The sequence below is a fragment of the Phyllobates terribilis genome, unplaced genomic scaffold, assembly GCF_046119375.1.
Source record: "Phyllobates terribilis strain yellow unplaced genomic scaffold, ASM4611937v1 Scaffold_3__8_contigs__length_932513732, whole genome shotgun sequence".
NCBI lineage: Eukaryota > Metazoa > Chordata > Amphibia > Anura > Dendrobatidae > Phyllobates > Phyllobates terribilis.
This window is the reverse complement of record NW_027362763.1, coordinates 183,255,222-183,270,205: the sequence shown is the minus strand read 5'-3', so window position 1 is coordinate 183,270,205 and position 14,984 is coordinate 183,255,222. Positions and strand designations below refer to the sequence as shown.

Genomic DNA, 14,984 nt, shown 5'->3' with positions numbered 1-14,984 from the left:
GAGCGACTCATTTCCATGCTGTCTATTTGTTTAGATTTGATCAATACAGTTCTGCGAGCATACTGTAATACTGCACCAACACCTACTGTATACAGTGTATTAGAAGCTACGGTATAAGGGTGCTGCAGTTCTTTCTGTCAAACATTCTTCAAGGTGTAAAAGTACCAGGGTTTGGTCATGGTAAACTAGTTAAAAACACTCAAATGTTTACATCAGAGTCTTACATAAAACATGTTTTTTAAGTATTTTTGGTGTTTTTTGGTATATAAAAATAAGATCCTGAAATTGCAGATTTTAATATAGCCACTGAGTCATGATAGGTTTGAATCTCCTTTTCCGTATGGATCACTTTCCAGTAAAAATACAGAACTGTATTAAAATGAAAGGTAACATATAACTAGATAGCACAGTATCCACCATTCACAATAGGCAATGATCACAGCTCACCTCCTCCCCCTCCCTGCACAATGACCTCTGCACAGATTACAGAGCATGCCCTGTTCAGTGGAACATCTTCAGTTTATTTTATGTAGCAATCAAGGGGGCGTTAGCTGAGATACGTCTCTGTAGGCATTGGCTTTTTCCCCTGCATAGTAACTTAGTAACGTAGGTTGAATAAAGACCTAGGTCCATCAAGTTCAACCTTTCTCCCCCAATTGTACTCCCTATACCAACACTACACTAACTTACTAGAACTAGGCCTCATATATGAATTACCATTTTTATTTTTATCATTACTGCACTATTACAATTACAAATAAACCTGTTTATAATTTTTTAATTAGTTTTATTTTTGTATTACGGTTATGGTATTGTTAAAATCCCTGTATCTAAATCTGTTGATCCAGAAGAAGGCAAAAAACACAGGACACATTCAGCCAATTTGAAACATGGGGGAAAAATGCCCTCTTGACTCCGAGAAAGGTGATCAGTCCTAGAACCCTGGATCAAAAGTATTACTATAGGTATAATATTTTGTCTAATTTAACTGTAGCCCACAATGTTATGTGTATCAAGGAAATCATCCAGCCCTTTTTTGAACGCTGTCATAGTATCTGCCACCTCTTGTGGTCGGGCATTCCACAGCCTGACTGCTCTGACTGTAAAGAACCCTTTCCTGTTTAGGTCCAAGGATCGTCTTTCTCCCACCCGTAATGAGTGCCCCCTGGTCCTTAGTATGGTCTTTGGAAGGAATAAGTCATGTGCTAGTCCTTTGTACTGACCACACATACATTTATACATGTAAATGAGATCCCTTCTGAGGCATCATTTTTTTAAGCTAGACGAACCCAACTTTTCCAATCTCTCCTCATATGAGAGGCCTCCATCCCTTGTAATATTCTAGATGCCCACCTTTGAACTGACTCTAACTTCTGACATTGCACAATTAAAAGCAGTTTTCCAGTACACTATAAAGTAAAATCAATGGTGCCATTCAAAAGTACAACTCGCCCCGCAAAAAATAAGCCCTTATACTGCCATATTGACGGAAATTTATAAAAAAAGTTATGACTCTTGGAAGAAGGGGAAAAAAAAACGAAAATGGAAAATGGCCCCAGGGGTGGAAGGGGTTAAAGAATAAGATATGAAATGCCTCTACATTGATTCCAGAACTGCTATAAATACCAACAATATGGCTGCCTCGGCCATGTCACAACTACACTAATGTAGACCCATGAACATGGATATCTTCAGAATTACGCAATTAAAAATGTAATGGAGTTAAGTGGTGAAATGGAATTATTCGTAGAAGTCGTGAAAAGAGCTGAATGGCTCCATGTTGGTATCTGCAGTTATTAATAGTGTCATATACAATACCTAATCAAATATGTACTCTTGGAAATATCAAGCTCTCTGCATGACTTGCCGGGATCCTTAGCTCCGTGTAATACCGCTCCTGTAGTGATGAGTGGTATTTAAGCCGATCAATACGGCCGCAATTCAGAAAAAAATTTTTAATATTACAATTGATGGTCAAACCGTAAAACATATACATATAGGACGTATGAGCGACTACGAGAAGCTCCGAGACCCATGTCATCTCTATAGATAGCCGCAGCTTTTCACTTTAATGGAAAACAATGAACTTAATGATTAAAGGGATTTCACCAAAGCTTTTTTTTATTAGAAATCAGGATCATCAAGGCTCAAGATAGGTCAGACTGACCTTATCGTTTCCAAAGTCAATCATGGTCTTAAATCCACTTTAACCTCTAACTTATGGTGGGGAGGTCCATCACAGAGCTGGGCCTGGAATGGCTCTCTGTAATAGACCTTGATGTCCGCCTGACTCAAGAAGAAAACAAGATATGAAATGTTAACGTGCCCAGCCTCTCAAACGGTGGGAAAGCGACTTTCTAGTACGTGGTAACTGTGGAAACGGATTCTGGAGTGTCTTACAAAGTGCTTGTCATAACGTGATTAAGTGACATGGTACTTGAACGGCATGGCGGCGACTATTAACCCCTTTCCGACTTGCCATATAAATCTTTGTTTCTATAGTGTGTACTGTATTCAGCTTCATGGACGTCTCACGTGACACAAACTCTATAATTGGCCAAGTCACGACACAATGGACAACGGTAATTGCCATATTCAGAAGCTCCCGGCCTGAATGCTTCCTACCAATACCGATGACTGTATTCTTCCTTGCAAGATCATTATACTTAATAATTGTGAGATTTTCAGTTAGAAAAAGAATCTTGACCTACAAAAGGTTTTATATAAATAAAATTGAAATGAAAGAACCCATCTATTGCTCACACTACGCACATACTATGTATAACACTGATGGTTCATGTACACCAAGCAACACAATGAACAAGGTATACGGTATGTGGAAAAAAATTGTGTCCACATTAGCATTAATTTTTTTTTTTTACACGTTCTCTCGATCAATGGCAAAAAAAATGAACAAAAGAAGGAGGCTGGATATTTGATGGAATTGTTAAACGTCAATGAGATCCTTCAAGATCTGTTAGAATCCAGTGCATAATAGGGCAGTCATATCCATCATGACTTATTTAAAAACAGAAATCATGATTTTGTTGTTAGCAGACTCTAAAGCTGGACATACACATTAGATAAAAGTTGGCCAACCACCTGATTTGTAAGGTGCCTCCCGAGAGATGGTGGTGGTTGTGGTGGAGGAGAACTGGCCTGTTGAATTTCAACAGCTTGCACTTTTGTCTGGTGCAGAGATAATCCACAGCTAGAGAAGTCTTATAGTGGGACTCTCATAAAACACAGGAGTATTCAACCAATCCAAGCATACATGTGTATGTGGTATATACTGTATAGCTGTGAGACGAACAATATCTAAAGTATATGACCAGCTTATAGGGAATCTGTCAGTAGGGTCTACCCTCCTAAGCTGTCTATACGGGCATGTAGGTCATAGGAAGCTGAACAAATGATACCTTGATATTTCCATCAAGTATTCATTTCCCTTGCAGCATCCCCCACAGGGAAGTTGAAGCATTAGTAAGAACCAACAAAACGAAAAACCCTTAAAAAATAACTTTTAATGTGTATCACTTAAAAGTATATCAATATATAACTGAAACTCTTAAAAAGGGGGACATATAACAGGGTTTTTAATCAGGAGAGAAAATGCGTTAAGGCTAACAGACCCTATTAGGCCCTGTAAAACTGTTACGCCTACCTAACCCTAAACAGTCGGCAGTCCCTGAAAGACCCTAGTATCCCCTATGCTAGACAACATACAATGACAAATATACAACATACAATGACAGATATATATATATATATATATAAATATATATATATATATATATATATATATATATATATATATACAGTTGTGCTCAAAAGCTTACATACCCTGGCAGAATTGTTCCTTTCTTGGCCTTGTTTCAGAGAATATGAATGATAACAAAAAAACTTTTTCTCCACTCATGGTTATTGGTTGGTTGAAGCCATTTATTGTCAAACTACTGAGTTTTTTTCTTTTTAAATCTTAATGACAACCAAAAACATCCAGATGACCCTCATCAAAAGTTTACATACCCTGGTGATTTTGGCCTGATAACATGCACAGAATTTGACACAAATGGGTTTGAATGGCTACTAAAGGTAACCTCCTCACCTGTGACCTGCTTGCTTCTAATCAGTGTGTGTGCATAAAAGCTGAGTGAGTTTCTGGGATCCGGACAAACTCTTGCATCTTTCATCCAGCCACTGACGTTTCTGAATTGTGAGTCATGGGGAAAGCAAAAGAATTGTCAACGGATTTACGGGAAAAGGTAGTTGAACTGTATAACACAGGAAAGGGATACAAAAATATATCCAAGGAATTGATAATGCCAGTCAGCAGCGTTCAAACTATGATTAAAAAATGGAAATTCACTGGCTCTGGAAAAACCAAACTACGGTCAGGTAGACCATCAAAAATTTCGGCCACAACTGACAGGAAAATTGTTCGGGATGCAAAGAAAAACGCACAAATAACATCAGCTAAAATTCAGGACTCTCTGAAAACTAGCGGTGTGGCTGTTTCGAGATACACAATAAGGAGTCACTTGAAGAAAAATGGGCTGCATGGTCTTGTCGCCAGAAGAAAGCCATTACTAGGCAAATGCCACAAAGTATCTCGCCTACAATACGCCAAACAGCTCAGAGACAAGACTCAAAACTTCTGGAACAAGATAATTTGGAGTGATGAGACCAAAATTTTACTTTTTGGCCATAACCATAAACGTTACATTTGGAGAAAGGTCAACAAGGCCTATGATGAAAGGAACACCATTCCTACAGTAAAGCACAGAGGTAGATCGCTGATGTTTTGGGGATGTGTGAGCTACAAGGGCACAGGAAACTTGGTAAAATTTGAAGGAAAGATGAATGTAGCACGTTATCAGCAAATACTGGAGGCATATTTGCTACTCATCAACCCAGAAGCTGCGCATGGGACATACTTGGACGTTCCAACATGACAATGATCCAAAACACAAGGCCAAGTCGACCTGTCATTGGCTACAGCAGAACAAAGTGAAGGTTCTGGAGTGGCCATCTCAGTCTCCTGACCTCAATATCATTGAGCCACTCTGGGGAGATCTCAAGCGCGCAGTTCATGCTAGACAGCCCAGAAATTAACAGGAACTGGAGGCTTTTTGCCAAGATGAATGGCCAGCTTTACCATCTGAGAAATTAAAGAACCTCATCCACAACTACCACAAAAGACTTCAAGCTGTCATTGATGTTAGAGGGGGCAATACATGGTATTAAGAACTGGAGTATGTTAACTTTTGATCAGGATCATTTGGATGTTTTTGGTTGTCATTAAGATTTAAAAGAGAAAACACAGTAGTTTGACAATAAATGGTTTCACCCAACCAATAGCCATGAGGGGAGAAAAAGTTTTTTTGTTATAATTCATATTTAGTTGTTAAACAAGGCCAAGAAAGGAAAAATTCTGCCGGGGTATGTAAACTTTTGAGCACAACTGTACATACAGTATATAAATATGCATATACAGTACAGACCAAAAGTTTAGACACACCTTTTCATTTAAAGATTTTTCTGTATTTTCATGACTATGAAAATTGTACATTCACACTGAAGGCATCAAAACTATGAAACAACTGAAAATATGTCTTATATTCTAGGTTCTTCAATGTAGCCACCTTTTGCTTTGATGACTGCTTTGCACACTCTTGGCATTCTCTTGATGAACTTCAAGAGGTAGTCACCGGAAATGGTTTTCACTTCACAGGTGTGCCCTGTCAGGTTTAATAAGTGGGATTAAGGGCCTTATAAATGGGGTTGGGACCATCAGTTGTGTTGTGCAGATGTCTGGTGGATACACAGCTGATAGTTCTACTGAATAGACAGTTAGAATTTGTATTATGGCAAGAAAAAAGCAGCTAAGTAAAGAAAAACGAGTGGCCATCATTACTTTAAGAAATGAAAGTCAGTCAGTGCGAAAAATTGGGCAAACTTTGAAAGTGTCCTCAAGTGCAGTTGCAAAAACCATCAAGCTCTACAAAGAAACTGGCTCACATGAGGACCGCCCCAGGAAAGGAAGACCAAGAGTCACCTCTGCTTCTGAGGATAAGCTTATCCGAGTCACCAGCCTCAGAAATCTCAGATTAGTAGCAGCTCAGATTAGAGACCAGGTCAATGCCACACAGAGTTCTAGCAGCAGACACATCTCTTCAACAACTGTTAAGAGGAGACTTTGTGCAGCAGGCCTTCATGGTAAAATAGCTGCTAGGAAACCACTGCTAAGGACAGGCAACAAGCAGAAGAGACTTGTTTGGGCTAAAGAACACAAGGAATGGACATTAGACCAGTGGAAATCTGTGCTTTGGTCTGATGAGTCCAAATTTGAGATCTTTGGTTCCAACCACCGTGTCTTTGTGCGACGCAGAAAAGGTGAACGGATGGACTCTACATGCCTGGTTCCCACCGTGAAGCATGGAGGAGGAGGTGTGATGGTGTGGGGGTGCTTTGCTGGTGACACTGTTGGGGATTTATTCAAAATTGAAGGCATACTGAACCAGCATGGGTACCACAGCATCTTGCAGCGGCATGCTATTCCATCCGGTTTGCGTTTAGTTGGACCATCATTTATTTTTCAACAGGACCATGACCCCAAACACACCTCCAGGCTGTGTAAGGGCTATTTGACCAAGAACGAGAGTGATGGGGTGCTACGCCAGATGACCTGGCCTCCACAGTCACCAGACCTGAACCCAATCAAGATGGTTTGGGGTGAGCTGGACCGCAGAGTGAAGGCAAAAGGGCCAACAAGTGCTAAGCATCTCTGGGAACTCCTTCAAGATTGTTGGAAGACCATTTCTGGTGACTACCTCTTGAAGCTCATCTAGAGAATGCCAAGAGTGTGCAAAGCAGTTCTGAAAGCAAAAGGTGGCTACTTTGAAGAACCTAGAATATAAGACATATTTTCAGTTGTTTCACACTTTTTTGTTAAGTATATAATTCCACATGTGTTAATTCATAGTTTTGATGCTTTCAGTGTGAATGTACAATTTTCATAGTCATGAAAATACAAAAAAATCTTTAAATGAGAAGGTGTGTCCAAACTTTTGGTCTGTACTGTATATGTATATACTGTATATATGTATATATATATGTGTATGTATATAAAACACATAAATATCATCTACTTGGGAATCTTAGATATGGGTAACGACTGCTAAGATGATGAGTATATTACCCATAAATCATCTTTTCATCTTTTCTGACATACAATTTGCAAGGTGCAGCTGTACATACACATACTCTAAAAATGCACCCACCCAGACAGGTTATCCACTAAGAACATAGATAACTCCACAGGTCACTTATCTTATGAATCACGTGTGTTAATCAGATCCCTTTGTCCCAACGTGTTTCCCCCCTCTGTCCTGGTGTTCATCAAGGGACCATTTGTAAAGAGAGACCTCAATGGGTCTGAGGGCCAGTGGTTTGGAACCCCATTTCTTCCAAGAAACAATGTCCGTGCCGAGTGCATTGAAGCATTACACATTTAGATCCCATTAGGATCTAAGGGGTAACATTTCTCCTTGTGGATAGTGACAAGCCAGGCCTGGCATGTCAGGGTGAGGAGACTTATACGCCATGCATGCTTCTCTGGGAAATTAAATATGCACATTATATGCAGTTCCCATTAAAATGGATGGGTTGTCTATTCAAAGAGTGACACTCTTGTACTTTGTAATCTTTGCATCAAAGGTCCTTTAATGTAGAAAGAGATGTGATATCCAGAAATTTAAATTTAAAAATGTTTATTTTCTTTTATTAATAATCTACAATTTATTTTACTATATCCCATTCAAGATTATTGTGCCTACTAGAGATGAGTGAATTGATTTGCACGACACTGGTCCCATGGCCAGGTTAATATTCCGTGGCCGCTGCGCTGAATGAGGGCCCTTGCGAATACCTTCTACGCCTTCTACATGCCGAAATCCCTGGCTCCTCTTTTGATTAGCCAACCTGAATAGGCTGGCTAATCAAAAGAGGAGTTGTGAATGTTGGCAGAAGATTGCAGGGCTCCCATTTAGGGGCCACGGAATATTGACCTGGCCGCGGGACCAGTGACCTGCAAATCAGTTTGTTTCTCCAGACCTACACATACTGTACACCATACACAGTTGCTAACTAAAAAAAAATAACTCACCAACAGGTAGCGCTATAAAGTTGTAGTTCTTTTCCTCTCTGAAGAAGCAATTTGCATATTTAATTTCCCAGAGGAGCATTGCATGGCAAATAAGCGTCCTTACACTGGCACGCCAGAGCCTGAATTTGAGAATTCATCTTTCTTATAGCATGATTTGCTATTATCCATCCAGTTGGCTTTTATATATATAGATATATATGTGTACCTGTACAACGCCTGTAGGTTATATTTGCCATACAAATCCATATCTGGCTTAACAATGTATCATTTATTGACACATGCCGTAATGTACCCCAAACTTACGAAACTACTTCTGTCACCCTTTTCAACTTTTTAACCTTTTTAACATTTGAGATTTTACCGGCATGACATAGACAATCATCCTTTGTGGCTGGCACATTTCCACATATAACATTATAGACCCCAGGGATGCCAGTACTACCCATTCTACACTCAGTGCCCTTTAGAAAGTTCATGGAGACAGCGCTTCTTAAAAAGAGAGGAGGGGGAAGCACACTGTGGTACTTAAGTGTAGACATAGCAAGAGTTCACAAAGTTAGAAAGTCTTACTTTATTGAGTGGGTAGTAAATGCCCTAAATAGAATCCCAGAGGAAGCATCTAATACAAGAAGCATGAAATAATAAAGAACCGTGAATCGTGTCTGTGCTATTAAGATCAAAGATACATCTAGTAGCCATCTTATTCCTCATTGTCTATAATATCAATCATATGGTCACTCATAGGCATAGTCTTATTAACTGTGTAAAAACTATTTTCCCAATCGGTTCATCTCTTGGGAAACTTCCTAACAGAGTTCTCTTTAGAGACAAAGTCCATTCTCTTCTTGGAAAAGGTAAGAAAAACGGATCAGGCGTATCTGATGCTGAACTCTATTTGCAAGCAGACATGACTTTCATATAGTTTCTAGAAACTTACAGATAACTTTAATCTTGACCCTTAAATCCATTGCATGCCACAGCCAATTGAAACCTGCATTATCTAAGTGGATTGACCAGGTCAAAAAGATTCTCCTGTCACCCCATTAGCATCCCTGCTGCATCTAACAAACAGCAATTATATATTGTATGGTGATATACTATAAAAAATGATCTTAGAATTATACAGTAGGTTAACGTTTCCTATGGGGGACAAAAAAAGTTCAATAAAAGTAGCTTAAAAAACAACTATTGTATATTCTTAGAGGAATGAGAAGAATTTTTCTTATTTTTCTTTTTGACTATTTATTTTTGCTTTTTTACTTATTTGTTATATGTGAATAGGGAAACACATTACAGAGAATCAATGAGGCCATTTTGAGTGCTGGAGTTCTGTTTAACCCATTATTCATTATGTCGAGGGTAAAAACACTGATTTTTTGTTGTTGGGTGGGGCAGGTTTGTTGTAAATTCTCTACTACTAAAGCCATAGATGCTTTATCCTGTTGTAGGTTATAATATTTCACTTCCCATGCCTCAATCTGTATAAATATGTTCCTTCTGACCATCTAACTTGTGATTTTGTCCTCAGGTGTTCCTTCTGGACCCCGTAATGTCATCTCAATAGTCAATGAGACATCCATCACCTTGGAATGGCATCCACCACGTGAAACAGGCGGCAGGGAGGATGTCACTTACAATATCATCTGCAAGAAGTGCCGCTCTGACCGGCGGAGCTGCTCAAGATGTGATGACAATGTCGATTTTGTTCCACGGCAGATGGGGTTGACAGATACGCGTGTCTTCATTAGTAATTTATGGGCTCATACCCCTTACACCTTCGAGATCCAATCCGTGAATGGAGTCACCAATAAAAGTCCATTTCCTCCCCAGCATGTCTCCGTAAATATCACCACTAACCAGGCTGGTAAGTTACTGTTAGTATAACTAATAACCTAGGTCTTTATTCAACCTTCTTTACTATCTTGATACAGGTATTTCATGAAAATTAGTCAGCAAACATCAAGTTAACTTTCATTGAAGTTTGAGCAGTGCTCCGTAGCCACGAGTGCACCGCCACTCAATGGCTCACTCTTTTAACTACAAGGCAGATCCTTGACTGATGTTCCAACCTTGATGTGAAAGAAAGAGTCAATGCCCATATTGCATTGCTGATGTAATGAAACTGATATGTCGGCAAGATGAGCATCAGCTTTGAAGTAACTGTGAAGCTCAGAGATGATGTGGACCACTGGACCTGATCCAGTCCTAGGCTCCAGCAGCTTCACTTCAGTTTGGGTTCAACACAGCAATATGCTTCCTATGTTTGCCCGTTTCATAGTTTAATGGTTTAATGTTAAAGGTAGACATAGTCCATAGAGTTCAACCTTAATAACCTTGGTTGCTCTTCTCTGCACCACTCTTGTTCATTTATGTCCTTCTTATGCACCAGAGATCAAAATTGTACCCAGTATTCTAAGTGTGACCGCACTAGTGACTTATATAGAGGCAAAACCAGGTTCTGATTACTAGCATATGTGCCTCATTTAATGCGTCCCTTGATTTTATTTGCCTTGGCAGCAGCTGCCTGGCACTGGTCACTAAAGTTTAATTTCCTGACCATCCATATGCCCAAGTCTTTTTCACCGACAGTTTTACCCATTATTTTACCAATTAGTACATAATTATACATTTCATTTCCTGTGCCCAAGTGTATGACTTTACTTTTATCTACATTAAACTTCAATTGCCATTTCTCATTCCAAGTCTTCAGTTTATATAAATCCCTCTTTAATATTAAATTAAATATTAAATGAAGTTAGCGCTATGTTTAGGGGGCTGGCTTACTGGCTAATTTTAATTGCCAAACCTGCTCCGTTTTACATCAAGACGTTGTTTAGTTAGAGAAGGGGGATGGCTGAGCTATTAAAATGAGCAAATCTTCCAGACCCCTCCACATACACAACTGTTGACGTGTCGACACAGGATACTTTCTCCTGCGTTGAGCACAAAACCGAAACGGTGTGGCTGGGGCTTGAGGTTAATAGCTGAACATAGGGGCACCATTGAAAATAAAAATCTACAGTATTAGTTTTGTAGAGTTAGTTTAGTAACTCATCTAAGTCGTTTTTTAACTAAACATTTCCTTTAAAGGGATTGTTGGGCATAAGCATTTGTTGATCTATCTACAGGAAAGGTCATCAATAGCAGATCAGTGAGGGTCCGACACCCACAGTGGTCGCTACTCTTTTGAATGGAGCTGCACTCAGCAGATTTGTGCAAAGCATTTACATCCGGGTATCCCGGAGCAAATATCAGCTGATTGGAGGTGTCGGTCTACTATTGATAACCTATCCTGTAGATACGTAATAAATTCCTGAACCCGGATAACCCATTTAAAGCCAATTTAATACTAGATAAGTTGTTTCCTACATTAGGAAAAGTTCAAATAACAAATAATGAAAAAAATCAGAATATGGCTTAAATTTTAGTATATTCTCAGGATCAATTGCTACATTTCTTTCAAAGTCGTATTATAACAACAGCTTTATCGCAATTCCTACATGATTACATGCAGCCCTAGCATAGACTGTTGAACTCAACATGCTGAGGATTTCCATCTGCTTTTATCATATTGGAATATGCTGTGTTAAATATTACATTTTTAAATTTAGTGTTCTATGGGAGTTCTACATGTATAGAGGAGCGAGAAAACATCCATGAATTAAATAGTTAAAAGTTTGTGTGTCGGTGTTAAAGGAGTTTGACAGTACTTCGGATATTGATGACCTATCTTACGAATAGGTCATCAATATATCCAAGCCCTTTCCACTTCCTGCCGACTCCAACTTAAAAATATCTCCCGGATCCGCACATTCCTAAACCATGAATCTGCAAAAACACTAGTGCACGCCCTCATCATCTCCCGCCTTGACTACTGCAACCTCCTGCTCTGTGGCCTCCCCTCTAACACTCTCGCACCCCTCCAATCTATCATAAACTCTGCTGCTCGACTAATCAACCTGTCCCCCCGCTATTCCCCGGCCTCTCCTCTCTGTCAATCTCTTCACTGGCTCCCCATTGCTCAGAGACTCCAGTTCAAAACCCTAACCATGACATACAAAGCCATTCACAACCTGTCTCCTCCATATATCTCCGACCTAGTCTCCCGTTACATACCCGCACGCAACCTCCGATCCTCACAAGATCTCCTGCTCTACTCCCCTCTTATCTCCTCCTCCCACAACCGTATACAAGATTTCTCCCGTGCTTCCGCCCTACTCTGGAACTCTCTACCCCAACGTATCAGACTCTCGCCTACCGTGGAAACCTTCAAAAGGAACCTGAAGACCCACCTCTTCCGACAAGCCTACAACCTGCAGTAACCACCGCTCCACCATACCGCTGCACGACCAGCTCTACCCTCACCTACTGTATCCTCACCCATCCCTCGTAGATTGTGAGCCCTCGCGGGCAGGGTCCTCGCTCCGCCTGTACCAGTCGCTGTCACATTGTGTTCAAGATTATTGAAATTGTTCTTGTATTATACCCCCTTTTTCACATGTAAAGCGCCATGGAATAAATGGCGCTATAATAATAAATAATAATAATAATAATAATAATATTAGATTGGAGGGGGTCTGACGCCTGACGCCACCACCGATCAGCTGCTGGTTTCTGCTGACACCGGAAGTAACCATTTTCAAAGCCAGAACAGGACAGCTCCATACACTGGGTAGTGGCCATTGTTAGGTACTGCAGTTCTGCTCCCAATGAAGTGAAGTGAAGCCGGATGTTGTACCCTCACCAATCTGGTATTGATGACCTATCTTAATTATAGGTCAGCAGTATCAAAGTCCTGGACAACTCTTTTAACATCATGGTTATTATGTATTATGTGTATCAAAATATGAGTCTATAAAATCTAGGAGAACAAATACCCACCATACTACCATAAACTATACCATCTCATTGGCAGTACTGGCACATAGCGCAGTCCCATAGGATATAGTACAGCGCAGTGGTTTAATGCTATATCGTCTATAATCTGTAATAGTTTAACTACATTAAAACACCATCAGGTAAGACAATAATTCACAATTTGATATTATACGATATGAATATGTGACTTGCTCCTGGATATTTGCCAGAAATAGCAGCAGACGGATTGAGATAGAAGCTTTTAGTACTGCAGCAGACGTCCCCACCGTTCTCCTTCACCTCCGGCCTATCTATTTCTTATCTCCCGAGTCATATTCTTCAATCTCACATCCATCCATATTATCTGGGACTTTGTCGTCTCTTCATATTTTTATTTGTGTCACATACATAACAAGTTTCAATATCCATTAATGCAAACACATCTATCAAATCCGTTCAGAGGATCTCAGCATAGCCATTTATCTTTTATGTACCGGGCAGCTGCTGAACATTCACACATGGTCCAAGCTTCTTACAAGAAGCGCTCTTCTTAATTAACCCCGTGAATGTCCTCAGACTGTTCTTTCACGTACACGTCAGGCGTCTTTGAAACAAACTGCTGCAAATCATTTTCCCTTTACAGAGCCGGCGAATATAACATGACTATTGTGTCATGGTGGAACAATCATGTAATCCAAGTAGATGGACTTCTTTCCCAATGGAAGTAAATGGAAATGCCAGGTGACCTTATTGAGACTGTTTTGGTCATGAATAATTTACATTGACCTTTATGGTGTTTGGGTTTCTCTCCTGCGTTACCCCATCATGATTAAATGGAGTCACGGGCATCATATGGCTCAGTGGATTTCTAAGGAACACAACTGCAAAATGATGGTCCCTGTTCTTATCGACTTGTGGCTGATGTCGTCAACTGGATCTTGAGACTAAAGTACGCTTATAAAGGCATAGTTTCACTTGTTTATAGTTTTGCTGTACAAGTAAACCTTAGTTTTCATGTAATCAGTCATATTTTCATTTTTTCACTTGCGACTATATCTCAGATATACATCCAAAGTACGCTAACACTTTTAGAACCCCTTGGTTCTCTAAATTGCTATACACTGTCATCAATGGGAGTAAAGAAAGCCTGAAGGCAACAAGAGACTCACAAAAATTACTAATCCTAAGAATCCCATACACTTTAGAATATAGTTGGTCAAACCAGCTGATTTGGTGAGTACAGGTGGCAATGTAATATGTATGGGGGCCACCCAACTCTCCTCGACAGATGATTTATTTTGTTCTTCAGGTGGAAACATTAGTATCAGAGGAGGCAAACTTTGCTGTCCCCATAGAGAAGGCATGTTAGAACCAATCATCTCTGTGTATAGGAGAGTCAAGAGGGAGAGCTTGTCTCAGCTCACCTGTTGAAGTGGATCCTTCAGGCCCAAGGTCTGGGTGGGCACATGGGCCCAGGGTGTTGGTGCAACAAGCATAAAAGGCACACAGGTAACAAGGACTTGGCACACACAGGAGACTCAGTATGAGACGTACAGGTGCAGTGGAATGAAGCATGGTTGAATGCAAAGATGGCAAAATGAGGGTTAACCTTCTGAGTTATAGGTATGCAGGATCAGAGTTGGAGCAAAAATGGTGGAGCACACCAAATATTAGAGTCTTAATACTAAGACATGTGTGTGTGTCTTAGTGGGCCTTAAAAGGTCTAGGAAGATGATGTCTTTGCAACCTGCAAAGCCCGACGTGGAGCCCCACAGAGTTCAGCGGACCAGGGTGAAGGGAGCAGATCCTGGACCCAGGACAGGTGTGTAACAGAGATATTGGCCCAACCGTTGTCTAGGTGCATGGGCGCCTTTAATTTTTCGATTTTAGTACTTTGATCATCTTTTTTGTTCATTACAAGCCAATATAAATGGGTGCAGATGCACAGAGTGCCTACAGA

General features: G+C 40.2%; 1 protein-coding gene across 3 annotated transcripts in view; it reads left to right on the top strand.

Moving 5' to 3' along the window:
- EPHB1 (EPH receptor B1) overlaps window positions 1–14,984 on the top strand; it is a 435,557-nt gene that overhangs the window by 361,453 nt on the left and 59,120 nt on the right. For all 3 annotated transcript variants that reach the window (XM_073674309.1, XM_073674308.1, XM_073674307.1), the window contains exon 5: window positions 9,696–10,031. In XM_073674309.1, coding sequence (XP_073530410.1) covers window positions 9,696–10,031 — 336 coding nt within the window. The remainder of the gene's footprint in view (window positions 1–9,695; window positions 10,032–14,984) is intronic.